This window comes from Nothoprocta perdicaria, unplaced genomic scaffold (assembly GCF_003342845.1).
Source record: "Nothoprocta perdicaria isolate Ctin4 unplaced genomic scaffold, notPer1 scaffold_128, whole genome shotgun sequence".
NCBI classification, from domain to species: Eukaryota; Metazoa; Chordata; class Aves; order Tinamiformes; family Tinamidae; genus Nothoprocta; species Nothoprocta perdicaria.
The window spans coordinates 1,101,945-1,129,528 of record NW_020454405.1 but is presented as its reverse complement, the minus strand read 5'-3'; the positions used below and the strand labels follow the sequence as shown (position 1 = coordinate 1,129,528).

The 27,584-nt window shown below is 42.3% G+C and overlaps 1 protein-coding gene across 1 annotated transcript; it reads right to left on the bottom strand.

The window, feature by feature from the left end:
• Positions 1-3,772: 3,772 nt before the first annotated feature.
• Positions 3,773-27,464, bottom strand: CUNH7orf31 (chromosome unknown C7orf31 homolog). Its single transcript, XM_026033357.1, has 10 exons — positions 27,431-27,464; positions 26,398-26,533; positions 21,640-21,816; positions 17,927-17,998; positions 13,046-13,075; positions 10,691-10,875; positions 8,234-8,322; positions 7,036-7,210; positions 6,744-6,832; positions 3,773-4,594 (listed from the first exon to the last, which is right to left on the bottom strand). Exons 1-10 carry the CDS (start codon positions 27,462-27,464, stop codon positions 3,773-3,775), a joined length of 1,809 nt encoding a protein of 602 aa, XP_025889142.1.
• Positions 27,465-27,584: the final 120 nt, after the last annotated feature.

The window sequence follows — 27,584 nt, the reverse complement described above, 5'->3', positions numbered from 1 at the left end:
AAATCAGCGGCCGCGCTCCGGGCCTCTGGTTGGCTCACGCGTCCACCCGCCAAAATGACGTCACGACGCCGGCGGCTAAGAGGTTAGGTTGTGGCGAGGTGCCGCCGGGTGCCTTTCCCCTCCCCCACGCCTCCTCGCGGAACTACGTCGGACGTGACGCCATGCGTCAGGGGGCACGTGCTCAGGGAGGGCGGCGTGCGCATGCGCACATRGGAACGCGAAGCAAAGGTCGCACGCGGCCCAGTGGAGGCGGTGCCCGGTCCGTGACGTCACGGRGCGCCCCGCCCCCAGCGCGGCGCTAACGGCCGTTGCCGCGCGCCCCCGGTGGTGCCCCCCCCCTTCTGGCACCTTCCGAGGGGAAGGGTGCTGGGAGGGCGCCGCGTTCCTCCTGTTAGCGTTCTCCGCCCCTGCTTTAAGGCTCTTGGATCTGAAAGGGGTGTTTAAGAAACTGGAGAATAAAGTGAAGGAAATGTAGCAGTTAGCAAAGGTTGATAAAATACCGCAAACTTAAGGAAGGTAAAAGCATTACGGGTGGTGCCACCATAAAGAACTGAAGTGGAGGCAAAAACACACCTGGATCGTAGATCTCATGTAGRATACTAACGCATTTTAGTTTTAAATAAAGCAGGTGTATCACTTAAGTGACCCTGAAGTCACAGAGAGAGGCACAAAAGAGGAAGGTGCCCCGGATACCTTCCTGGCAAGCTGGAAAGTGTTGTGTAGACCGAGAAAAAACACCGGCACCAATAAATGACAAGTGTTGAAAAGAGGATTTGAATGTTGAGCTTCGGATGTGACCACCATCATCTCTCTGTCCTTTACAAAGAGGATGAAGAGCTCTTGGGAAATCCCGTGCAATAAAGTCCAAAGTGGCCAAAAGGCAGAAGGTCACAACAGGTGAACGATTTTTCCCGGACTAGTGACATTAAAAAATGGCATCTTTTCTCGGAAGGGAAGAGTGTCCCAGAAGCAGAGGCCATRCATTTGAGCAGGGGTGGCGTCTCGTGCCCTCTCGTGCTGCGCCAGCGCTGCCGTGGTCTGCAGAGCTGGGCGGCTGCTCCGCCTGCAGTGCCTCTGTGGAGAGTCAAGGAGAAGGATGGAGTGAAAGCACTGACGGTTCTTCCGATGCCAACCTTTTGSTGGCAGTTTAAAAGACTATTCAGCCAGTTATCCTCTCTGATACGTAAAATACAGGTTTTTTGTGCTGCTGATGTCTCCAGCATCCAACAGATGAGCTTGTCCAGTTACACTTCATCACAAGGTATACGCATAATACGATATTAAACTACAAAAATTACCCTATATGCATTGACTATAAACTCACTTCGTGAGTACAAACTTACTATCATAAAACTATTTTGCTTACAATATATAGTTCATATACTTTATAGTTTATATAGTTTATAGTTTATATAGTTTATATAGTTTATATAGTTTATAGTTTATATAGTTTATATAGTTTATATAGTTTATAGTTTATATAGTTTATAGTTTATAGTTTATATAGTTCATATACTTTATAGTTCATATACTTTATGGTGAGCTAGATAGTATGTGTGTAACTGAATCTGTATAAATAGGCATCTTAACTTCTGCTTCTCCCAAACTGCAATCCTGCCACAGAAGTACCCGCAGGGTATTCTCACCAGTGGAGAGATGGGATTCCTCCGTGAAGGGACCTTCCTCTTGTACTTCTGCTACCTGTTGTACTGAGTTTTTGAGACACTGGTAACCAAGTAATCACCCAGTAGCTTTAGAGGAAGCTTTAGAACCAGGTTTTAACATCCCAGGTGTACTCACTGCCCATTTTGCAATATGCCTCGAGGAATGCAGCAGGTCTTGGAACAGATGGGKGGCTCACTGCTCTGTCCCACTGTGGCCATGCTAGATGCTTCACAGTCTCACAAAACTGCCCATGATGAGCTCATATCATAGCACTGACAGCATTTATCCAAACTACTAGGATTGCAAATTTGTTCTTAGGCTGCTAAGATTTGTCTCTACTTCTTTTTAAATGTTACTAAGTTGTCTGCCTTAATTGTACCCCAAACAGAATACTGAACAGGTARATTAAAATATACTTCCTGAGTTCCTTGCTTTATCTGAATAATTTGATCAAACAAAATGTTCTAGATTTTTTTTCTTAATGGAACTTACAGATACAGGATGTAAAAGATAGAACTTTTCTTTAGTGACTGTATTACATGCTTATTGCTAAATAATAGTCTTTTGTTTTTGCGAAATGTCAAAGTCAGCCRTCATGTATCTTTCTTGAGGTGTGTTCAGTCTCCTGATTTTAAAACTTGTTATTCTTTTCCAAACTTTTATAACTACAATTTGAGCAGAAAWCTAGGCTTATTTTAAAATAAGGATATGATGGGTTACGGTGAGATCTGAGGGTGAGAACCCTCTCCAAAGGGGATACAAAATCTCTGACTCCTGTCCCACAGTGCTCTGTTGGGGCCCTGTCTCCCAGCGAGACTTCTGAAGATCTCACATGTAAAATGATCAGTCGTTTGGGTTTCTGCAGTGATTCTTTGCTAGAATCTCTTCCAGGAAATGCAGTGGATAATGACTTGTTAGAAGGGCAGTTCTGTTTAAGTCGTATGTGTGATGTGACTGTGATCCTGGCAGCCTCTTGAACTGTGGAAAATTGCTTGGAAGGAGAGGGGAAAATGGTGATCTCTTAGTGGACATCTTAGGAGACGTGCAGTGAAGAAASTGTCAGAGCTGCAGCGTTGGTTTGCTCCCCTCTCAGGTCTTCTCTGGGAAACATTTGAATTCAAGTAACAATCTAAGTAAGAAAGACTAAGATCTAAGTAAGTAAGTAAGTATCTTAAGTAAGAAAGATCTAAGTAAGTTTCTAAGCTGAAATTAGCTGAAACCAGCTAATTCAATTAACCAGCTTCATTCAAATAGCCAGCCAAGAAAGAATAAATGGCCATGTCATGTTTCTGCCTCTAATCCCTATTTAACTTCTAGTTTCTTAAGATACTAATTAAACCAATATTAGTTATGTTGATCATTTGGCACACTGAAAATAGCAATTTAAACGTATTCTTTGTGTTCTTTGGGCAAAGCCATTGTTAACGCACTGATTTTTCCTTAGTGGCTTTCCTGCCTTCAAGTGGCTTTGCAGACATGATTTCGGATGTTTAAAAGTATTGTATTTGGTGATTTCTTTTCACACTATTTGGGAATCTGACTTTAGGAAGCACAACACAGCAGCAGAGCTGTTCTGTTGTTATCTCTTGGTTTTCTTAACTATTTTTGTAACCACCAACTTAATTCCCATTTCTCATCCTTAGCTACTGTATTGGTACCCACTTCTCATCCTTAGCTACTATATTGGCACTTGCAGCCCTCTCAAGCTAACTGCCAATAACAAATTGCATGTTTTCTACAGCTTAGCTGCTTCATTCTAAAGCTCTTTTGAAGTCCTGCAGGGAATGCTAAAACCCATGCAACCTACACCAGGTTTCAGTCTGTAGTGCTCATTCTTGAACTCATTTGGCTCTTAATAAACTAATTCCTTCCCCAGTGTTTGTTCCACTGATGTGTTTCTCAAGAACATCATAATTCCACAGCCTTTAAGCCAACCAAGATAAGATGCTCTTGTCCCGGCTTTTCAAATAGGCTGCACATATCCCAGGCTGCTCTTCTTTTTACCTGCTCCAATTTGAATTTATCTTTGTTCTCCAGGAAAGGATATACAAGTTGTACTGAAGTACTTTTTATTTATTAATCTATTCTTCAAGACCAAAGCAATGCGTCAGTTGTAGAAATAAAAAGAATTGAAACCATAGAATTTGTGTCTCCTTCCCTCAGCAGCATTATCTCTGAGGTCTTTTGTCTCTCCTTTAATAGAATCATGAAAACGTTTGTGTGCTGCYGACTTGGAGAAGGAATCCTGCAGCTGCAGCAACGCGGTCGGCTGCTGAGGAGCCTCGTAGCTGGGGATGCGTTGGGGCAGCGCCGCGCTTCGTGTGCAGGCCTCTGACGTCCAGGGAGGCTGGCTCGCTTCCTGATGCCAAAGCTCACGCATGGAAGTTGCACTTCTCTCGCTCTTCACAGCCAGTGGTAGACTGGGCACATGTAGATAGTCATCTGGGTYGTTCCATACTATGTATTCTCTATATTGTCCCAGATGGCAAGGCTTCAAATCTTTATAGGAAAGGGAACATCCAGATTCAAGTTCAGGCCTTCCTATAAGTTGCCTCTTGTACAATTCTTCTGTTTGCTGCGTGTCAGTGACTTTGCGAAATGTATTGGCTGCGGGCCTGGCATCCACGTAGCCGTCCCTCTGGTAACATACCTGAGACAGATGAGCCTGCCCTTGGCTCACATCCCATTGCTGAGCTGTGTTTTCTGTCACTTTGCACTGCGGACTGGCGGTTGCATTTAATTTCCTCAGCGCTGTGTCTGAGTAGCTGGGCAAAATGGGATGGACAGCGTGTAAAGGTGGAGGCACGTGGCCGTGGGAGGCGTGCGGTTCCTGCACAGCTGATGCATGGGGCCGTTGACCTTGGAGTAAACGTGCGGTGCGTCCCTGGAGAGGCCTCACTTGGGAAGGGCAAGGCAGAAATGTTTCTTTCTGATGGGGGAAGGAACAAAATTAACACTCTCATCGGAGACCCCTGCTTTAGCAGGGATTGGTGCAACCATTGTCTGCAACTAGTGACATGGATCTACCCTTAGTACTGCACGTTGTGGAAAAGGAAGGAAGCAGCACACCTGGGAACTTGGGACAAGTGTTGCACCAGGGCACTCCTGGGCCCTGCTTCTCTCTGACAGCACACAAAATAGATGCTGGCAAAGGCGGGCAGCCCACACATAGCCCACAGTGTCCAATATATATTTGTATAGCCAGGATATGTGTATGGACTTTAGATTTAATCTTTATGCTTTGAAAAAGACAAAATACTCAGCCCATCTCTAGGTGCAAGCTACAAATGGGTAGAAATGCCCCGTGCCACCTGCTCCTTTCTTCTGAACACATCTGCCTTCCATTTTGTGATCCCTTACGCTGTGTGACAGTACACAAGATGACTTGCATTACTGTATATTGAAATTTCTGTACTGTAGCAAGTGGAACTAAGGGGGCTCACTGGCCTGTGGCCTGTTAGCTCCTCAGTCACAGTTGGATTCACTGCTTGAGTACTGTTATCCTGTCTTAATCATTTTGGGGGTTAATGCTGTGGATAACAGCACAGAGTCAAAGCAACATTGTACTACGAAGGACCCAAACAAAGTAAGTCAGAGCTACAGCCAAAGAACTGTCAGTCAGGAGGTTACTTTGCTGKKTTTTTTATATTAAATGTATGTGTCTTTAAATGGGATGATACTGCTCAGATAAAACAGCATGGCCCAGGGTAGGCCTTTTCCAGTCATGCTTTGGAAGCTAGAGGGCAATAAGGCTGGTTTGTTTTGAATTAAAATAAGCTGCTGCTTTGGATTTTCTTTTCCAGGAGGAAACAGGGTGAGCTGTTGAAAGTGTTCTTTAGTGTCCATTAGCATAAAGTAAAACATTTGCTCCTTCACYACACGGGACAGAAAGTCAGGCAGCTTTTCCACTTCAGATACGGAGTTTCAATTATAAAAAAAATCTGCAAATACCCCTTTAAAGGAATTCCATTACTTTTTTAAAAAAAGACCAGTAGAAAGAAAAAGCAGGACAGTTTTGCTACTTTTCATCGAGGAGTTTTCTGGTGTATAACTACGAGAACTGTTACTTAGCTGCCCCGCATCTTGTTTATTTTGCAATCCAACCTGAGGGCATTAGAGGCAAAGAAGCCTGAACCTGTGTGCTGCTAAGCCAGCAGTGCTGTGGAAGGCTGAGTGGAATCCACTCCTGCTTTATGTGCAGAATTGTTTATTCAGTTACAGTCAATTAAATTTGTCTATATACTGTGCATGACAAGGCACAGGTGTCGCTGAAAAGGCTTGAGACATAAGCAGTGATCCAGGTGCAAAAAGCAGCTCGGCTGGCTTTGCTGTGCTTATATAGGAGGTAAGGCTTTACTTGCACCTGTGGTGTTTAAGAAAAAGAATATGTTTTCAGTTTTCTACAGCCCACACTKAGCATCAGAATAGCTGAAGACAATAAGCATGAAGTTTTATGTTCCTCAGAGCAGCTGGGCATTAAAACAGAAAGCGTTGTCTTTAAGTAACTGCATGTTACTRATGCACCCTTAAGGGAAAACAGCAAACCGCTCATGTGAATAGAGGAGGATGGATTGAAGATACACGGTGCCACGCTTGATAAGGTGGTCACAGCTTGCTGTGGTACCAGAGCTTTTATGAAATGAGGCAATGTGCCCTGAAGACAGCAAGGTGATGGCTGGGATGAGGCTGGTCACACCAGCTCAACGTTTGCCCAATGTTTCAGTCTCCGCAGCTGACAAATCGCTTTATGGAAATGATTACTCATACTTTACAAGGCAAATTGCCCTTTAATTGCTGTCATTTGTTGGTGGCAACTTTAAAAGATAAGATTAAAAAGAAGCAGATAATCACAATAACCTCCTGCCAGACTTGGAACAAGTCACTAATGCATTACAAAAAAATCTGTCAATGAGCTGTGTCAGGATTGATCTGCTATGCTGAACTTCTGTCTGTTTTAGACCAAGCTGCGCTTCTGTATTACCAGAGAGAAAGCTCAATTCTGCTAGCTGTGTCTGCGAGTGTCCTTCTAGTCATACTTGTGGCAGAAGCATCAAATTCGCAGTAACTGCAGTACTTACAAGTTCCACGTTTTCTAGTTCTCGCAGTAATCTGTCAAGTGCCTTCATGTCATAGTCATCCAGGTTAAGGGGATTCATAGGACCTCTGCCTTAATGGAGACATATTTTATTGTCACACATTCTTCCTATGAGAATGGTCAGTCACGCAGAGGCAAATCTCAGCTAACTTACAGCTTTTGTAATCTTTATTCCTAAAGGACTAAAAATGAATTTTCTAGAGAGCACTATGTGCTGATATTATGTGGTCTTTCACTGTTACCTCCGGTAAATTATTTTAACRAAAAATGCCTACCAGTGAAGTCTCGACTATATGTTGTGATCCACTGAGCCCTTTCACAGTTTCGTAGCATATTGGCTGTTCTGGGAGAGAGGTTGTGTCCTAGCTCTTCAAAAGTGGAATTAGGAGCTACTGTCTTTGGTGGTTTGGGATAGTATCTTTGACCCTTTTGCTCAGCAAACTTAGGAACCTGGGGGATAAAAAGAAATACGTAAAGTGTAAACTAAACGTGTTTTGGATAAAAATATTGCTTTAAAGTTTTGAAATAAACCCTCTAGAAATTATCTGTTTAGAAAAGATTAATAAAATTGTGGTGGAAAAATATTTTAAATACTTCATGCTACCCACTGGAAGGTTGAACACAATAAAAATAATTTGGAATAAAGTTCTCCTTAACAGCAGCTAGGCAGAACATTGCCCAGTATGTATTCTTCCTTTTGCAGTCATACTAACAACTGCCATTTAGTTCCATCACACATCTGTCAGGCTGTGTCTAAAAAAGGCAGTATCTGTGTCTTTATCTCTGGCTTTCCCTGCAGTTTTCATTACTTTGATCTGACATCAGACTGTAGGCTAGATCCCTTTGGGATGTGAATTGGTTTTTAACCAAGCTGAAGAAGAGTAGCAACGTGGCCATTCATCAACACATCTACATTTCTGCTTTATGGACAGACTGGCCCAGCCCTTCCACACCTCAGGTACGTAAGGTGCATTTCCTTCAAGACACGGAAAGAGAGAGACCAGCCTGGCTGTAGGATGGCAGGACTTGCGGAGAGTCRAAGATGGGCACAGACCTGCTGCTGCCTAAGCCCATGTCTGTGAAACACAGCAAGCCTCATCTGGACTTCTGAAGGGAGGAGCCCCTGTCCTGGATATGGTCAGTGGCCATTTTTGCTGTTTTCTTATGTTGTTTCTTATCTCCACAGCTACTTAGCTAGGTCCTAGAAGACACAGTTAGTCTTTAAATTAAAAGACCTTCATCACAGGACTGCTTGTTAGCTTCTGGTCTTGTTTATATAACATGGAGGTGGATATTGTGCTCTCGTAAGTCCTTTGCTCTTTGTGTGAAATCTTAACTCCTGAATTGCAAATGTTTGGCACAATATAGTACTTTGGGGTGTAAAATTGCCCCCCCCCCCCGTGAAAGACAGTCAGGTTTGATTAAGATAACAACAAAAGGAGTGGCTTTTGCTCTGCCCTACAAACCACATACATGAAAGTACGTGTKCTGTCCTGGCCAATGCAGAGCCTCCTTCTCGGAGTCAGAGGGAATACTGACGATCTCGTGCCTATACGGATTACCTGCAGCAGAAATATTTAACATATTCCAATGCAACACTATTGATTAGAATGACAGGAGGATCTGCGTTTTAAGCTGTAGACTTATGCTCACTATGTGGGCAGTTGTGTTGGTGGAAGAGGCAACTTCTGTGAGCTGCTGATTGTATCCTTGCTGCTGTGGGAGCCTGACCTCACGGACCTGCAGGCAGAGATCTTCAGCACTCTTGGGGCACTAAATCAGCAGGGTTAGCCCAGGTCACTCATTTAATCATCTGAAGTTAAGTGCACTGCCTTTCTGGAAGCTCTCAGGCAAGTATCTCCAGCAGCGGATCTGCAGGGTCAGTTGTCTGGGGCAGAGAGGCAGTGACAAGCGGCCGAGGGCTGAATCCCTGAACACTCTTGATTCTACAGAGGGTCACTTGCCATGACTCACGGCAGGGGATCTGGATTGATCCAAACAGAGGCTAGGAATTCTTGTTGCATTTTGTGTGCATGTTTTTTTACAAACAACAACAACACAGATTAATAAGGTTTGATTGATTGTGAAGGTGGCTCTGTGCCTGTAAAGTCACCTTTTGGGGAGTAATTGGGCACCTGTAGGTGTCTAAAAAATGAGACTGCGGAGCATACTACAAAGAGCTTCATTTATAATCCAAGCTCTGTCACAGCTTTTTTTCTTCAGCTTTTCTACCTCAGTTACTCTATATACCTCACAGTGATGCTGCCAGGATTAACTACATAATGGGTATCCTGAACTCGGTAGGGTAAAATTTAGAAAGGCACRACATTTTTAAACATACCCTTCTGATGGGAAAATTACCTGGATGTGATCTGGGTTGTCTGGACTTAACAAGAGATTTCTCACCTCAGTCACAGAGCCTGTGAGTATCCTGGTCTCAGAGGAAGTCAAACCATATGGAGGGGATAGCAAATGAAGCTCAGGTACTTTCTAATTGTCAGCTGTAGGTGCCCCTTAAGCTATTAATTCTCAACTTGATAAGCTTTGCTGGGAATAGATCATGGCCTCCAGTGATCCTCGTGTCGTGCAAGAATGGCTTTGCAAGCCCAACTCCATGTGTGATGTCTGTTACTTGTATTAAACAATAATCAGTGAAAGCAACTAAAAATTACTACTTCTAGCATATTCCGTGGATTTGGGTTTCTGATGGATGGAAAACTGCTCATTTACACAACTAAACCCATTACTGTACAGCACTGTGGTGATGGCTGGGAATGACAGCTAACTAATGCAGACTGACATCCTGCTTGACATTATCAGCTTTTACTGTACTGAAAGCTTCTTATTCACAGCAGCATATGCTTTTTTTTTTTTTCCTTTTTTTTTTTTTAATATACATAGTTATTGTCAAGTCCCTGCCTGGCAAGCACTGCCATGACAAACTGAGGTGCTGGCTGACATCTTCTTGCACCCTGAGCCCTGGTGCTGTGAAGCGAGCTCCTGCTTCCTCCTGTCCCAAACACCTAAGAAGCCTGTGGGGGAAACAGCCGTCAAGAGCTGTTTCAAGGTGCTCATCGGTTCATGCAGGTGACCTGCAGGGTCTTCCAAAATAAATACCTTGCGAAAACACAACACAGATGACTGCGTCTCGGGAAAAACGGACCAAGACCAAGACCCTCATGCTCTTTTCCTGCCATTCTCAGAGCCAAATGGCATTAAATGGGAGTGATGACTCTAGGGTATGCTGAAACTCAGTGTTGAATACTGCTTTATTCTGCATTAATTTTCTAGCAAAAAAAAGTCACCTTGCTAGAGTTAAAAACAAATACTTCAGTGATGGTTTATATGGTAATCTGAATATAATGAATGTCTCAGGCTTCATCTCAGCTTCATGAGGGCTAAACAGGGTTGTTTTGTCACTCTGGAGCTTGTTCTACCATTTGTGTAGTGATTAAATATTTGTAATCATTCAGATCCCATTACAAGGTACTTCTGTTATCCTCAGTGGATTTATGTCAGCCATAAATCTTTGAACTGCAAGTTTTTGGTTCCTCAAATGCATTTTTTTTCTTTTCCTTGCTGCTCCTCAGGACTATGAAGAGTTATTTGCCTGACCAGAGACATCAGGCTGAATGATGCACCTTGACTTTTAAAGGAAATAACAGCCAGCCTAGTGGCTCCATTGGCTCCCGAAGCGCTGCAAGGTGCTCACATGAGATAGGGATTAAATCAGGATTCTCAGGGCCCAGGTATCCCCCTACACTGAGGACGCAGTTTGCAGCTGGAAAGCTCCAGTTTAAATCCATGTGCTTAGCTTGACCTCTCATAATGCTTAATTTCTGGTTTTGTTTCATTTTAAAGGAGAGACTTCAGTAATGTTTCTAACTAAGTATCAAGAATAAGCACCAAACCATCCAAATACTCTCTTACCTTTGATCTTCCTCAGAACAACCACATCAAAAGCCTTGGCAGGGATATTGGGATGCAGAGGCCGACGATGGCTTGCCTCAACACCAGTGTATGGATCCTCAGGAGATCGGAAGTTTGGAAACATGGCATACCTTGAGATGTGCGTCTGGTAGGGGTGGGAGGTGGGAAAGGGCAGCCACAGTGGTCTTGGTTTGTTGGGGTTTCACAAAGGGCAGAAAAAAAMCAAAAATGTCATTATTTTACATTTGACAGAAATTGAGCATTTAAGCTTACACTCTGCAGGAACCACAACAAGACCAGCAGAAAAACCTTAGTTCCTCGGTCCTTTTGCTGGCACCCAGCAAGGAATTCCCAATGATCTCTGCCTGCTTATCCATGAATGACCTACCTCTTTCACTACATAGAAGAGAGTCACTGTGTGTGTTTTGCAGCTTTGAGAACTGGTCACCTGCATCCCTGGCACCCCATAGGCTACTGTCTCTTGGCCAGACTCTRGTGAAATGTGGTATATGTTGAATTCCAAATTTCTTTTTGAAGTTTTAAGATGGATCCAAGTCAGACTCAAGAAAGGATGCCTCAGTATCAAACCTCAGATGCAAGTAAAGATGTTGGTTTCTATCTTCACAATCATCCCAGTAGCCACAGTTACATGTGAAGACAGCTTGCAGAAMAACACTTTTCTGAGGAGTCTATCACAAACTGTACTGGATATCATCATATTCAGGGATTTCCTCTGGCTTTAAAGGAATAAAGGAATTGGGAGGCTCTGTGGAGAGAGGCTCTGTGCAGCAATAAATTGCTCCAGGACTTCCAAGGAAAAGTATTTCCTGTAGACACTGGAGTTGAGAGAAATGAAGGGAGAAGTAAACCAAGATTGTCATGAGGAACAGTATGAAGAAGAGAACGGGAAAAATAACTGGTGGAGAAAATCCATCAAAACAGAAACAGTCTGCAGCCTTGAGAAAAGCCGATTTGTGGTTTAGAAAGGATCAAAAAAGGATAGCAGGTGCAGTCAGATGAATTTCAAAGGAACAYTGACACTACCTGCGGAGCGGCACGAAGGGCTGCGGCAGAGAGCAGCAGCAGGCGCGGAGGCCGCACGCACCGCTGCGCAATTCCCGTGCTCTACAGAAGGCTGTAGTATCTCTAGGTGTGAGTCATGCTGGGTGTGCTTTGCTCTGGCACACACCATGTCCTCCATGGCAGAAACAAACTTTGACCCTTCAGATCGAATTATTTTAAACAAATCTGGGGCTCAGTTGAACGAAACTCCAAAGCAGTGCACATTAATATTCATATGGGGATTTAATGTCATTGCATCAGAGCATTGGTTGCTCTTCATGTAAAAATAGAATAATTAACTGTCCTGCTAGATCAGCATCTAACTTCAATCACTCTGGTGGCTGCCAACCTTTTATCACTGCAAGATAGTCAAATATAAATGGTGCTTGCTTACAGATACTCAAATGAGTAGCCAAAGGCAAATGAGAGCCAAAGGGCAAATGAGGACTTGCAGATTTATTGGCTGTGTTGTTCCTTAGCAAGGAAAGAACTGTGGCTTTTGTACGTAATGGGTCATAGCTACTCATGTTTACTTTTATGTGGCTTAAGGAAAGGGAAATGTGGATTTCTTATTCTTGCACAGCTCCAGTTAATAACAATTGCTAAATCAAAAATTTGCCCCTGAAAAGACATTTATTTCTGTGAGGAAGGAGAGTAAAGCCAAAATGGAGCTTTATGGGATGCTGAGAACTGGTATTTCATGGGGAGTGTCCACATTGCTGTGGCTGTGCTTTCCACTTTTGCTTTTTTCTTGATGAAATCATTCAATAATTAATATACTGAAATGGCAAAGACCTTCCAAAATGAAAATGAAACGGTAGGTTATTCCAGTGATAGGGAATAGCACCCACCCCATCTTGATCCTTCTAAATTTTCCATGACTGTGTGTAGCAACTTACTGAGAGCCAATGCCTTCCTCCAACTGCTGTAGAAAGCAAAACCAAAAGCACCTCCAACTCCTGTGTGCATCACGAGGTAACAACGTGTCTCTCCAACCTGCACTTTTACTAGGCTTCTGTCCCATTAATCTGCTGTATGCCCTATCTGCGCTCCCAAATGCTCCAGGTCCTGTCATGTAGATAAGTTTTACCCAGGTGAGCCGGGAAACTCGCTCAGCCCGTAGGATGGGTGCGTTGGGCACTGCTGACACTAACCCGGGCAGCACGGAGAGTTTAGTAACTCTGCTGCTGCTTATGGGCCAGGAACCTCCCGCCAGTGCAGAGGCTCTAAGGGAAAACACCTCCCTTTTGTAGTTCATAAAGACACGGTACAGTATAAGTGAACGGTACTTACCTAGCCAAACTGCCTGGCGGCTTATGAAGCCTAGAGTAGAGAAGAAAAAKATAAAGTCATTGGAAATCCCATGTACGTTTGCACCTCCCACACTTAATCTGAAGCAATGCCATCAATTTACATTAGAAACAAATCAATGTGTAAGCAGTGCACACCATATCCTTACTGATGCCGCTCATTCAGAGAGAAATGCTCTATTTTGCCAAGTGCCAAGGCTGAAAAGGCTCCTGGAACCAGTGATGCAAGGAAAACTTTCTGAAAATACATTTTCCCTCTTCCATTTCTGTGTAATGTGCTCTCTGGTAATAAACAACTGCATGCACTACTTAAAAAAGAAATCTTTTTTATCAGTAATATAAAACAAAATATATCATCCTAGTCATACAGAAAGTATTAATTCATTCCATGCTTCTAATTTTTTTTTTTTATTTTCTATCTGGAGACTTATTTGATGTTGATTCAAATACATTTTAAGAAAGCAATCAAAGGAGTACATGAACTCTAAAGGACAAAAAAAAAAAAATCATAAATGAGGCTAGCTAAGAATCTCTTGGCAATTACATCAAGCCAGAAAAATGTCTAAGAGTTAAAAAAATACAATTTGCTGTAGTGGTTCTTTACAGTATGAGGAAAAAAAGAGAAAAAAATGTTTGAATGATAATTGTATGATCTGATATAGAAATTAAGTGGTTTATGAGGAGCTCCRAAATCTCATGTGTTTGGTGAAGACTAAATTGCTAGGTATTGCTTGAAAGTCCCTTTGCATCGTATAGATGGGAAAGTTTGCATCATAATAATCTGTTATTATTATTGTTATTATTGTCCTCTATTATTTCTTGGTTATATGAATGTTTCTAATTGTACAAGGCATATATGGATATATGGAGACTATATCTTGGCCTCCGTATGGCCTAGAGCCCTAACATTTCTTAGTGAGGCGAGAGATGCCCAAGATTCCTTCCCAAGCAGGAGAAGGTGGTAACTTCTCCGGGTTTCCACTGCTGAGTTTGAGGACAGAGCTGTGTGGGATGTGTTTGGGCTGCACAGGGACTCTGTCGATAATTTCAGCCTCGGCTGTCCCTGGAGGAATGGGATTCCCTGGGGGAACGGGGTTATCTGGGCTGGCTGGGTTGGCTGGCATAGCCGTGGCCAAGGAGTGACRCCCAACCTGTGCTCAGGCCTTCTGTGGCTCAGAGCTGCTGCTTGGCCGCTCTGTCATTGGACTCCATAAAAGCAGAGGTTGTACAAGGACAGCGAGGAACCATTGCCCCATTCTCAAAAAGCTTCGATGCTGGCCTGGTCTCATCCATTTCCACACTGTCACCGGTGTTTTAATGAGTTACATATGTAAGCTCAGTTTTGTTCAAACCCTAATACATCATGCAAAAGTAACATGTTTCACTGCAAAATGTATTTTATCACAAGTGAAGTGGTGGGACTTCTTAGTGCGATCACTGTAGGGAGTCATATCTCAGACTACAATGCAGAAAAATACCTCATGGCTCTACTGAGCTGAACAAGAGATCTTTTTTTCCTGTTGATATGTGATGCTATAAAAATATCGAGCATCAGGTTCTGACACCTATTTACATGCTGTTCTGTTTGTAATGACCTGGAGCTCAGGCTCAGGTGGTGGCTGTCTTGAAAAATGAAAGCCCGTACCAAAGTAGCCACACTTAGAGAAAAGCAATCTTTAAGAGTATATATTTTTTTAAGAATATATTTTAAGAGTATACTTTGAATTGGTTTCCCATTTCTGCAGTTAGAGCAGAAATTGTCTGGGGCTGTAGATGAAAGATTGAAGAAAAATGCCTAGTGTTTATTCTCCTCTTACTCACATGGCATTGGAATGCATTCCCTGTGCATTCTGCAGTGCATGTATTCCTGATAAAAACATGCCAGTATAAGGAGAATCAGTCTCCTTTGTGCTGGAGCATGAGAGAATTAGTTATGTACCTTTATGGAGCACTTTTCATTGTAATACCTGCATTGAAGGCAGTGGTCAATAGCAGAAGCGTACACTTCCATGACTACTGTGGTCTGGAGGGGGTTTGGGAGCTCAGGTTGTACTAGCCTGCAGTAGTTCTGTGTCCCTCCTCTTGGTGTAGTGCAAACCAGTGGGTGCAAAGCCTGAGCAGCTCCGAAATGCCAATAAAAGACACGCTAAATGTGTGGGACCCTCTTCAGGGCGGCAGCTGCCCCCAGGCTGGSTGCTGCCAGGCCCAGGGGAGGTGCCTCCACACAGCCCAGCTCTGGGTGTGGTGCACGGAGCTGCGCGGCCTCCAGCTCCTCGAGATTAGGCCAAGAAACTTTTCATTGTTTTTTTTTTTTTTTTCTCTTTTAGTTGCCCATGTACTCTGAAAATTATTAAGAAAACAAGATTTATTGCTCTTGCCAACTTCAACAGGAAGAAAGTTGCTATTGGAGAATAAAACATGTTTCGCGTCTGTAAATTGGCTTTCTTTGCTGCCCTTGATTCCTGCAAAAGGAAGAAATCACTTATCTTGCCTAACCTTAAAACCTAACCTGCCTGGTCAGGGAGCCGCAGGTCAGGGAGCCAGGGATGAGGGAGCTGGGGGAAAGCCAGAGGAAGGGCAATGCTATGTCATATGGTAAGCTGGAGAAAAGATTAAAACCTACACAGAAAACAACACTATTTATTCATCTGCTCTGTCACTTAAACCACCCAGAAGTTCCTTGGGATGACTTGCCTTTGCAAGGAGAGCTACAAACAGTGTAGCTTGATGTGGAACTATGGAGTGTGTGTGGAAGGAGATGGTTAATGTGAGCTGGTTAATGTGAGCTCCTCCAAATGGCAGCAAAGGCCTTTCAGGCTTGTTGTGGCCTTGCTTGATCCCTTTGGATCAAATGCGCTTTGGAGGGCGCTTTACACCTTCCTTTGGGTGGAAAGAGGGGGTTGTGTTTCTCTMTTTAGGACTTTTGAGTGGCAGGGAAGATTTGGCCCACTGCTAATGCACTTACAGAAGTAGGTGTGTATGAGGCAAATRTATGTGGTGTGCATACTTAAGATAGAATTAACCCATGGAGAGTATAGAGTTATTGCAAATGCCTGGTAATTCATTTCCCATAAAAGACTAATGGAGGCCTTAAAGGAAGCCTCACAGGCTCCGAGGTAAATAAAGAGAGTGATAATAGYTTCCAAGGAGGCCCATGAAGCAGCACTCAGTGGGTATTTTACCGGAAGGGTTCAGTATGGCTGTCACCATCTGGAGGTCCCTGACAGCAGAGCGAATAATTGCTATGAACGATCTTCAACTATCAGCGTGGCAGGTTTGTTTATATATATATATTTCCTTTCCTTCAACTTAAAAGTTTTTAAAAGATAATACGAAAACGCAAGCTAATAGGAAAGAAATTGCTCAACCTCATATAAAGCAGACCATAAAATGTTTTAGAGAGCCATCATGCTTCAGGTTAAGATGGGAATGCAAAACTGATAAAATAAATCAATGTGCAATTGGTCAGACATTCAGAGTCTAAAGTCATATCCTCTTCAGTATGTTCTGGAGCAGAGTTTGATCTACCCTTGTATAAAACATCCTTCTTCCTTATAGAGCTATCACAAGGACGCAGCACTCTCTGGAACTTCCTCTTAACGAAGCCAATTCCCAGAAAGGTGCCATGGTCCCTGTATATGGATAACTCATTCAGGTGAGTGACTGCCATGAGGAATGTGCTTTCTAGGAAGCAGATGGGGCCCAAAGCAGCTTTAACCATGATCCTCTGGAGGTTGCCCTAGCCTAGAAATTCCTGGGAACACAGCAGGCCTCCCACCCTGTGGAGAAGGTGGTTTTCCCTTCTATTTGACAGTCTCCTCGTGCTTCAGCTTTTGTCTCAGGGTTACCAATATGAGTGTCACATAACAGGATGCTTACTTAACTTCAGAGGACCAAACTGTTCCCTGCTTTTGTGGAGTGTCTGAGATAACACRGATTATCAGGGATCAGGTACCTCACACGGGAAGAGCTAAAGGGAAACTACTGGCAGTCACGCACCAKCCTCACAATCCTATAGATAAAACCCAGCAAAATCATTGCAGAATTATTCCTAGGTTTCTAAAATAATCTCTCCAACTATACTTTGATATATAACCAATATAAGTCTAATCTGAGAGGTGTAAATTGTTCATTTTCTGCTTTTTAAGGTTTTCATTACCTAAAACATAGAATTAGGTTATAATAGGAGATTAAATGCTTTGCTGGTGCCATCACGTGGCAAAAATTTGGATTGCAGCAATCCAGCAAAATCCAAATTCACCCAGTGTGGTTTCTCTTAAAGAGTAGCACTGAGGAAAACAATTCTTGTCAAGATTCCTCTTAAAATATTTWTATATATATATATATATAAAATTTTATATATATGTTTCTATATGTATATACCAGCAACACAGACTGATGTATGTGTGGTACTTCTGTATATATGGAYACTAGCACCACAACTGATATGCACGTGGCATCATGGCTACTTCAGTTACTTCTAATTTGGGTCCTAATTTGCAAAAGGCCCACATTTTTGAGTGTTTTTTATACCTATATCTATATACACACATACACACCTAGTGTATTTGTGTATTATATGTACACAAAGTATATATATATTACATATGTATGGAGAATGGATAAATACAGAACCTGCAAAACAGATTCATAGACCCTTGTGGAAAAATACTAAAGTGAAGGGGCAYGGAGCCCTATTCTGAGCCTCCTTCCCAAGTGTGTTTGTAGCTAGCCTCTTTTTACACAACATGTCCCTTCACCTTTCATATCATATGTGCATTTCATATTGTATGTGYGTAATACGATTAGCATGGAATGTTTTATTCTCTAAATGCACCATCTGGTTAATGCAATTGAAACTTACAGCTCATCGTTCATGCGCACATCACTTTTCTTCAGCTGGGTCACATAGTAGTATTGTTCAATGGGAAGGCCTCTGCACAAAGAGAAAAACCTACATTTAGMAAGTAGACGCTAAATACACTTATAATAAAGCTAAGTAATTGTAATAAGACAGATACCATGTTTCTGTCTTGATTTCTCAGATAACCCACCATAGCAAAATTCTTGGATACTTCCAATCTGTTCTCAGGTTCACAGTGTAAGTCACACAGGGCTGGACTGTGGAYGGTGCTGACCTCAAACACCAATAGTTTCTTTGGGAATGTCCGGGCCAGCTCGAGGTGACCCTGGTGACCCGAGTCCCGCTGCTGCTCCCGGGTTCTCCTCCCACTGCTCTGGGCACATCACATCTCCTGGGGAGCCCTGAGCTTTGCCTCAGTTTCCTCTGAAAACCGGCTCTGCCAGCTCATAGTGTCTCGTGTTAAAAAAACCCCAGCCCTTTGGATGTGCCTTATTTTATACCCGGAGCAAATATACCAGCAGGTATAAAAGCCACATACTGGTTATATAGAAGTGTGCTGAAAAAAAATATTTTCTGCTTCCTTGCCATAAAATTTCATAGACATCTGGTGAGGTAGTTTGGAGAAGTGAAGCACAAGCATACACATCCCCGCTGCTTCTSTTTTGTGTGCAAGTCACAGAGTGAGGAATGCCAGTATTTGCCCTGTGCATAATATTTCCACAGCCTCAAGTCCTACAGATGTATATAAAATACCAATATTAACATAATCTAATAGTACCTTATTTGCTAGAAGGCTATATTTAAATCAACCCTAACTGTAGGATTTGTTTTTTCAACAATTTTTTGTGAAGTGCTCATGAGCAAGCAATATTTGCTTKGTAAAAATAAATTATTTTTCACTGTGGATATTTGCTGGGGTTTTATTTGCAAGTTGCATTATAAGCATACTTATTTGGGCTTCTCATATCTCTCCTGCTGTAATTTGTGCCTGTGCTATCAGAGGTGCAGCCATGAAAATCTTTCATTTGCATCTTGCTCACTTCAGCTTTCCCCTCCATAATCGTTCAYACTACAGCAAGTTCCTAATTAATTTCTAGCCTCTATCTCTGGTTGGCTTCACTGAGACCTGCAAAGGCAGCATCCTTGGGGGCACTGTAGCTTTGTTGCTTGTCTGGAAGGTAACTTGAGTAATTCAGGAACTCAGTGTGGAGCTCACTGCTTGTTTTGCACCAGAGGTGACCTCAGCAGGACTGTTGACTACTTGGCATGCTCTGGACAAGGCTCCTGCAGCATCACTTTGCTGTGAGGACACTCAACRAGAGGGTGACACCAATACAGAATCGTAAACTGGCTTGCAAGCCTCTTCCCCCTTCTGATTGCCAAGCTGGTTCTCTAGGAGAGGGGATTTAGTTCCCTTGCCTCATTTCCCCGCCTACATACTGAGCCTGAAGTGTGCCAGCAGCGGGAGGGCAGGAGCCACATGGGCAGCGTGACACTGACGCTTAGTCATGCTCCGTATTGTGGGAAAGGGCAGCCTTCATTCCTGACCTCTTYTTCTCATCAAATGGTGATTCATGTGGGTGGATCAGGGTCTCTGTGCTAGTGTGCCTAGGTAACAAATAAGGGAAGGAATTGCATATTCAAGAAAGAAGACAAGAGCAGAGAAAAGTCTTGTTTTGAGCTCATTATGCATTCTTGCTCTGATCCTATCACTGTGGCATCACAGCACCTTGTCACACTCCTGGGAGAGAAGTCCCATCTGCCTCATTTTACAGAGTGGCTGATTCGTGATCACAAAATGCAGAACAAGGACGGGAAAGTAGTTTCCAGTCTTTGAATTGTGTTTTAACTTTTGGTGTGACCATGACTCTCTTGAATATTCCCTTTTTGTCCTCTAGGGAAGCCTGCAGAGGTGATGGCTATCCTTGAACTTATCCAGGTTAGCACTAAGCAGCACATGCTCTGCCTTCAATGCCCTCCTGTAAGTGAATGACGGTGACCTGAAACCTTCCTCATTGTCTCAACAACATAAATTTGACATTGACCAAAAAAAAAAAAAAAAAAAAAAAAAGCTAACAGGATGACTAAGAAGTTTGGGAACTGTGAGGAGACTCAAGCTTAACGTATTTTGAACCCTTGGAGGAAGAAGTGAAGACGTGCTGCATATCTGTCTCACAGCATAGGAGGGCTTCAGCTGCTAGAGTGCAAACTCAGGTGTTGTCTTTAAACACTGATCTCTACAGATATTTTTATAGGTCTAGACAGACTTTGTTAGGGCTAGGTTGCTCACTGAGGGATTGGTATCGTTAGGTCTCAGGTTTGCAGGAATTATGTGAGAATTTATGACAGGAGCAGACTTTAAGATCATACAGATCAATGAGCAAACTTATGGTTGGATTTTTCAAGTGGGTTACCAAGTTAGGCTGAAGAGCTACCTGAAGCAAGAGCCAGGTGTTAGATCTTCCAGCGGGGACTCTCCATTAGGGTTAGAGCCAGAATTTGAGTTTTGCCCAATAGGGTGATGAGCTGAAGCCTTAAGGCTCGGCCTAAGCACTTGTCTATATTTTTCCTTAAGAGCTGCAGCAGTCATCCTGATTAGCTGGCCAAGCAGGGACTGCTATGGTTGAGGTTAAGGTGAGGAACAGGAAAATGAAGAGTAGACGCCAGTTTAGCACCACAGATACTGCGGGGGAAGTAGAAGTGTAGTATCAGGGCCCAGTGTCTAGTGCAAGGTGTTTGTTTACAAGGAATAAAGCACTGGGCTTGGGTTTGCCCTGCTAGGGAAGAGTGGGAATCATGACTCTGTGGGTATGGTGCTAGATATCTTGATTTTTAGTGCCTGCACTAAGCTAGCAGGCACTCCATGTCCCAAGTGAAATCCAAGTTCCAGGAGCTCACTGGACCCAAAACCCTTAGGAACTGTTGTCATCTCAAGGGAAATTTCTCTGTATGAGTGTCAGGATTGTTGTCCTGTCATGGGGTCAAGGACAGGGCCTGGATAGGGCAAGGCTGGGAAGAGCAGCCATGCTGTAGACTCAGTTGACTTTAGCCAGYGGTGGTAGGTGCAGGGCCGGGCATACGGAGAAATTCGCTGATGAGGCAGGTCTGACTGACCAAGTGCAATTGAGTGGTTGTCTTCAGTCAARGCTTTATCTTCTGACACAGAGCATTGAGGAATCTGGAATGGTCAGTTCTAGAGGAGGAATTTGTGTGGTAAGGAGCAAGGATATGGAGCCCGGACTCCCAGAGCTTTTTGTCTCTGCTTCAGCCTGATCCCTTCTTTAAAAGCAGCTTTCTGAAAAAAATGATCACCTCCTTTCCATGCTTATGCTTATGGGATTTCTCCGTGCTGAGCRCTAGTGTAAATCATGCCATTAGTGACATTTTTAAGGTCATGAGGATGTCTGGGATAACAGCCAACAGAGTAAATTATTACCACATTTTGGACAAAAAGGAACTGAAATGTGGAAATTTGGAATTTCAGGAGATTCAGCAAARCACTGCAGAGGTTTATGGGTATCAGTATATTCCCACATTAATACTTAGAGCATCATGCAAAAGGGCAGTAGCTTAAAGTGTCCCATTTCTAGAATGCAGATATTTGCATGGCTCAGTCTGCATCGCACTCTCACCTGCTTGCTGCTTATTGCTATTCCTGTTTAAACACCCTTCATTTAAACATTTTGACTGTATAAGGTATTTGTTCTTCCTACCTCGGCCAGGGGTTTACAGCACTGCCGTAATGTTGATGGCCTTTAATGAGTGCCCCGGGAGGCTGGTCCTTTGCCTCGTGTCCCTCTGGCAGTACAAGCAGGGCAGGTCCCCAGTGCGTCCCCTCTGTTCCCCAGGGAAGCCTGCACCACTGAAGGGAGTCTCTGAACTTCTCATATCTGAAAGAAAGAACCCCCAAAATGCCCTTTAGTAGCAGTAAGAGTGATAGTTATGTGAAACCTTTTCAACAATGAGAACTTGTTTTTCTTGGCTGTGAGCTACCCAGCTTTCTTTCAGAGTAAAGCCATCATGATGAACGTGCATTAGAAGAAGTGCTAAAATGTGTTCTTTTGGGTGACAGAAAATCTGCCTAGCCAACCTTTATTAAAAGAAATAAAATCCAAAAAGGTGATTTAACCATGACTTGACTGTCCAGTATTTTCTGAAAACCTTATCAAGGAACACCTTTAAAGGGTAACTCACACTTTGGGGAATGAGTAATAGGATATCTGGATTAAGCTATCCAGAAAAAGTGCCACTCTGCAGGTCCTAACTGGATTCAGTTTTACGATGTTTTTCCAATACAAGATTCCCCTATGACTTGATCTTGTTTTCCTATGAAGGCAAAATAACATCTCTGAATCCACATTTCCTAAACTGTGACAAGAAATAAACTAATTCACCGTATCTCCATTTATTACAATCCTGGTCTTGGTCACAAGTATTTATAAGTCTTTTGGGAACAGATAAGTGCAATAAAAATCTCAGAGTACATTTAGCTCAAAGAAGAATCACYCAAACTCAACTGTATCAAGTACCCAAACAGACACTAAGAAAATCTCCATGAGAAATCCTGATCCACAAGGCAGGCACAGCGCTGCACCCCGTTTTGCTCTTTGTACTTTCTTGGCAATGGAGATGCATCTGAGCAGCTAGTTTGTTACTTGTTCTTATACTGTTTTTCACTCTGCTGCTGCCCAGTACTCTTKCTTTTTGCCACGGCACGAAAGTTAATGTAAGATGAACCACACTAAACCCCCGGGGCACTGTGGACTATCGGAGAGCTTTGCTGTCTTTAAGTTGCTGAAGAACCCAAGCATCTCCGTCTTGAGAAAGTCCTGGTTAAAGCCTTGATTCTCCTTTCTAAAGTAGGAAGACTGATGCCCATCACCTGCATGACGGTGGTATTTGTATTCCTTTAGCTGGCTCCCGCTGGAAACATTAATAAATCATTCCTGTTGRCTCCTGTCTACAGATTACTTAGCTGCAGAACAACCACTTTGCCTTGGACAGAATAGACAAACATTGTGCAGAAAAGTAGCAGGGTCTCATCAGCCATTCAGGCCAAACAGGGCTTTGCTAAGCTTAAAATGCTTCCAGGCCCTGTTTCACAAAGAAACATTTATAGCTAATATCGATCCAGTGATATTAAAGATCTCAAGGACGCAGAAAAAAAAAAAAGAAAAAAAGGAAAAAAAGAAAAAGTCTCTGCCCAGAGAATACTAAAGGAAGGCTGGAGAGGAAAGAGTGTTAAAGACTATATAGCGAGTAATCTTTCACTGTCTCGGGGTTATAGTCAGTAACTGGATAAAGACTTTCCATTTCTAATTTCCATGTTTCTAGATTTACTTTGAATTCTGACAGTCAACTTCTAGCATTGGACTCCTGTTCAAATAAAGAGCAGAAAAATATGCTAACATTCTGGTATCACATGAATTTGCGAATCTTCTAATGGTCCCTTTATTTAAGTAAAGTTACATTTTTGCTTTCAACTTTGTCTCAGTCGGGGAGCCTCAAACCAAGTGAATGCAGCATCAGAGAACGTGAACTTGTAAAGGGATCCGGTATCTGATTTGATCAGCACATGAAGCTAATGCAGCTTAGGAATATCCAAGAGCTTCCATAAAGTCTGTGGAGACTGAATTTTGAGAGGAGTAGGTAGGAGCTGACCCTGCATGAGTTCACATAGGATGCATTTACACTGGTGCTTTAACTGGATCAGGAATGCACTTTTGACATGAATCTCCCAGCGGTCTCTGCCACCTGCAGTGCTTTGGTCATGGAGCAGATGAACTGGATTCCTCCTGGATTAAATAACCTGGAAGAGGTGCACTGCGGATGCAGCAGGAGGGCCCTGCAGCGACAGATGGGCATTCAGTCCCAACAGTCATGCTAGAGGTAAACTGAAGTTAAAGACGTCTGAAATGCATTTTATCTGCACCTCAGATTGTCAGCAACCACTATTTCACTCTGCAGATCTTCTCCAGCAGTCCACATTACTTGCTAATGTAGCCCTAGTCACTATGTAACATCCTGATTTGGGATTCAGGGAATATCAGTCAGTGCTCAGCACTGGGTGCCTGTACCAGTTTCTAAAAATGGCATCTTCTACATTCAGTTTTCATAAGTATAAGCCTTAGAGAATTAGTCTGATTTGATATGTAGGAGTCACCTTGAAGGGCAGAATTATGAACATACTGAGATAATATGAAATATGAACATACTMAGATAAATTAGAAACTTGCTATATGCATGTGAAATACAGAATGTAGCATTACCTTTGCAAAACTGTTTGCCAGCTTTGGTACATTTTTCTTTGGGGCATGATGATTTGTGAGTTGTTCAATGAATTAGTAGACAGAATAAACATGTATATATATATTTACTCTTTTTTTTTTGAAGCAGCTGAACCTTTTTTTAATTAATTTTTACCAATAACTACATATGGTGTCTTGAGGTAGACAATTTGCCATAGAAATATCAGAAATGCCAGGCAACCTTTACTCTGCCAGGATTATTTCCAGCTTTTCCTATACAAAGAGCTTTCCCTGCCCTGTGTTCCTCTAACTCACAGATTCAGTATCACATGACTGAATTTGCTACCAAGTGCTTCTGATATCAATACTGAAAATGGTCATTTGATTACTGAGGGAAATGCCTAGAGCACCTGGCCTGCAGGTGGAAACAAACACCCAAACGTGCTTCATTTTTTCAGGGTATGGTTTATCAGTGGTAATGCTGATAACAAATAATCTCGTCCAAGATGATAAGGTAATAAATGTCATGCAGTATTTTAAATAACTGAGACAACTTGTCTGAGCTGTCAGACAACTGAGACAATGTTCCATTCATTTAATCTGCTTGTAAACACATGGCTAGACAAAAAAAAAGTACCATTTAAGAAAAGAACATGCATGATATTCTAAAACATATTACCTTATTTTATTACTATAAACCTTATTTTGAGCTATAAACAGGTGAGTTCACTGAAGTGTTTGTTTACTTTATCAGAAAATGTATCTCACTGTCTATATTGCAATTGATATTTTCCTTTCCATGGAGAAAAGATGTTTTATGACCTAGCCATGCTTGTTCTTATCTGCGTTTCATTATTGGGCCTAATTACTTGTCAACTGAAAGATGCTTTGCTGGTTGTTGAGACCCATTTGAAGAATGACTTTGCAAAACCCAAATGAAATATGTATGGAGATTTTGAAATGATAGAGGTTATTTTTTTATGCAGCCTGGTGAAATTTGGTGAAATCTTTTATTTAAAATGTAACAACTCAAGTTTGAACACTCTGTAAACAGATCAATTATAGGAAGCTCTCTTCATAGCAGTCCATGAAATGGTAAAAAGGCAAGTCATTTATTTTTGCAATTACAGTCTGATGTAGCATTTTATAATATTTTCCCTTTTCTTTGTATGAAATGCAGTACCAGTGATTTAAAAGGAATGTGATGCATTGGTCTTCTCTTATGGAGAGAACAGAACTCAGTATTAAATTCATAATACTTAAGGATCTGTTGAATATTCTAGTCTCTCCTGTATGTGAGAAGTCATTAAAATTCACATACTTTTGTATCATGTATTTATATTAAAATTCACCTTTACTTATTATTTACGYATTATGCTTGGTAATTTGCCTTTAACTAAAACACATCTCCAAAACTCCACAGAGCCTAGTTTCCATGAATGTACAGTAGTTAAACAGAGGGCTCTAAGTAAGATTTGAATTTACAGTTTAGTTTCCTAACAACAGAGATAAAATCTSATGTCAAAGAACAGTGGAGGACCTGAGACTAACTCAAGTCTGCTTGTATGTAAAAAATAGAAGTTTAAGCCCCAAAATTATTTGTTGTAAGTCTTGAGCAAGAAGGAGGTTCAGCTTTCCACARCTATTAAGACTAGAGGAATTCAGTGATATCCTGCCCTATAGCTATTAGTATAATAGCTTCAGTAAAATATAATAAAATATATGGATTATGAAACTTTCTAACTATACATCGTTGACTRCTGACGCAAATGCAGGCTTCATGACATTTTAAATTTTTATTTATAGTCTGTCTCAGCAATTCTAGGTCAACCAATAATCCAGGAAAAATAAAAAGTTTCAAAACAGGAGTAGGTCAAAGAAAAAGATGGCTAAAGTTGTTAGCATTTTTTGGAATGTGCTCATTTTTTCCAAAGGAGGAAATACAGTATACATGTTCTTTCTGTTCTTTTTGAAAATTGTTTGGGAGATTTTGAGCACTAAATTTATAATATATCATATATCACTACTGAGCTTTTCAACTGTAATTAATATATTTCCCAGGGAACTGACAGACTACTGCATGTGGTTGAGGAAGAAAGAAAATGTTACAAAATTTCTGCCAGGCTAGAAAAAATGTRATTGTTAGAAAACACTTCTAGCAATAGCAAATGAATACCAAATACTTTTAACAAACTTATTTTTCTCTACAAGTTCAAGTCTTACCTGTCTTGTGAGACAGTTGGACGTGAAGGAATTTGAAGTGGTGTTAGTACCTCATTAGACTCATAGGTCCTTGACAGAACATCAGTTCCCTCCATTTCCTTATAGTAATGGGCCAAGTCATGCAGTGTCGTCGAGTTTCATATTTGAGCTTCTGGGGGATAATATAGGGATGAAATATCAAATAATCAGAGGTTCCRCCAGTGCATCATGAGGAGGAAACATATACATACATATATATATACATATATATATATATACACACACACACACACATATATATATATATATATATTTTTTTTTTTTTTGCCTGGCTCTGGTTGAGTATAGAAACAATGCTTGCTTTTACTACTGCTACCAATAATTTGTATCAGATTACAGAATAAGATGAAAAGAAAAAGATACTATATAGAGATAGTGGCATTTTTGCTTTGTGTTTTTTGTATACAAGAGCTAGGAAAAAAAAAACTTTCAAGGAATAGCAGGAGCAAGTTTCAAGCTGCTCTTAGAAAGCATCTTTTGATCATTTGGATTCAGCTTTAAGCTCAAGTCTCACTCTGGAAGGGACATTCTCTCAACAGTTCCCATATTTTTCTCTTAATTGCCATGATTTCTCTTTCCTTCCACCTTTGTGCTTTCTTCCTCCTTTCACCTGAGGGAAGCYGTGTTTTGGCGCTGGTGACGCAGGCTCGTGCTCGCAACAGCTTGTGAGGAAAGGTGAAAGATGGGCCTTAGAGCCCTCGCTTTGTAGAACCCCCTCGCGCTGTCCSTATCTGTACAGGCAGGCTCTGCTCTGGGGCTCAGGTGTGTGGGGGCAAGCTGGTGGCTTTCTTGCCCATGTCTGCTGTGCAGGCGGGTCCTGCTGTACTCAGGCTGTCCCTTGTGGCCCCACAGGAGTGCTCCACATCCTCCGTGCTCCCGAGGCAGGGATCCACACCACCCGTTTTGCTTCCTCACGCTCTGGCATTTCAGTCACAGTCCCTAGCGGCCAGGTCAGAATCTCAGTGCGTGYAGCTCTGAATCCCCCTAGGCCCACCTGCCGGCTGACCCATCACTCCATCACGGTCCATATCCCCCGATCCAGGGAGGTCTAACTACACTGTCCCTGCAGCTGCTCTTCTCCAAACCCTCTGCTGAATCCTAAAGGCTGCCTCCAGATCCACACATGCAATTCCTTGCCCAGCACTTCC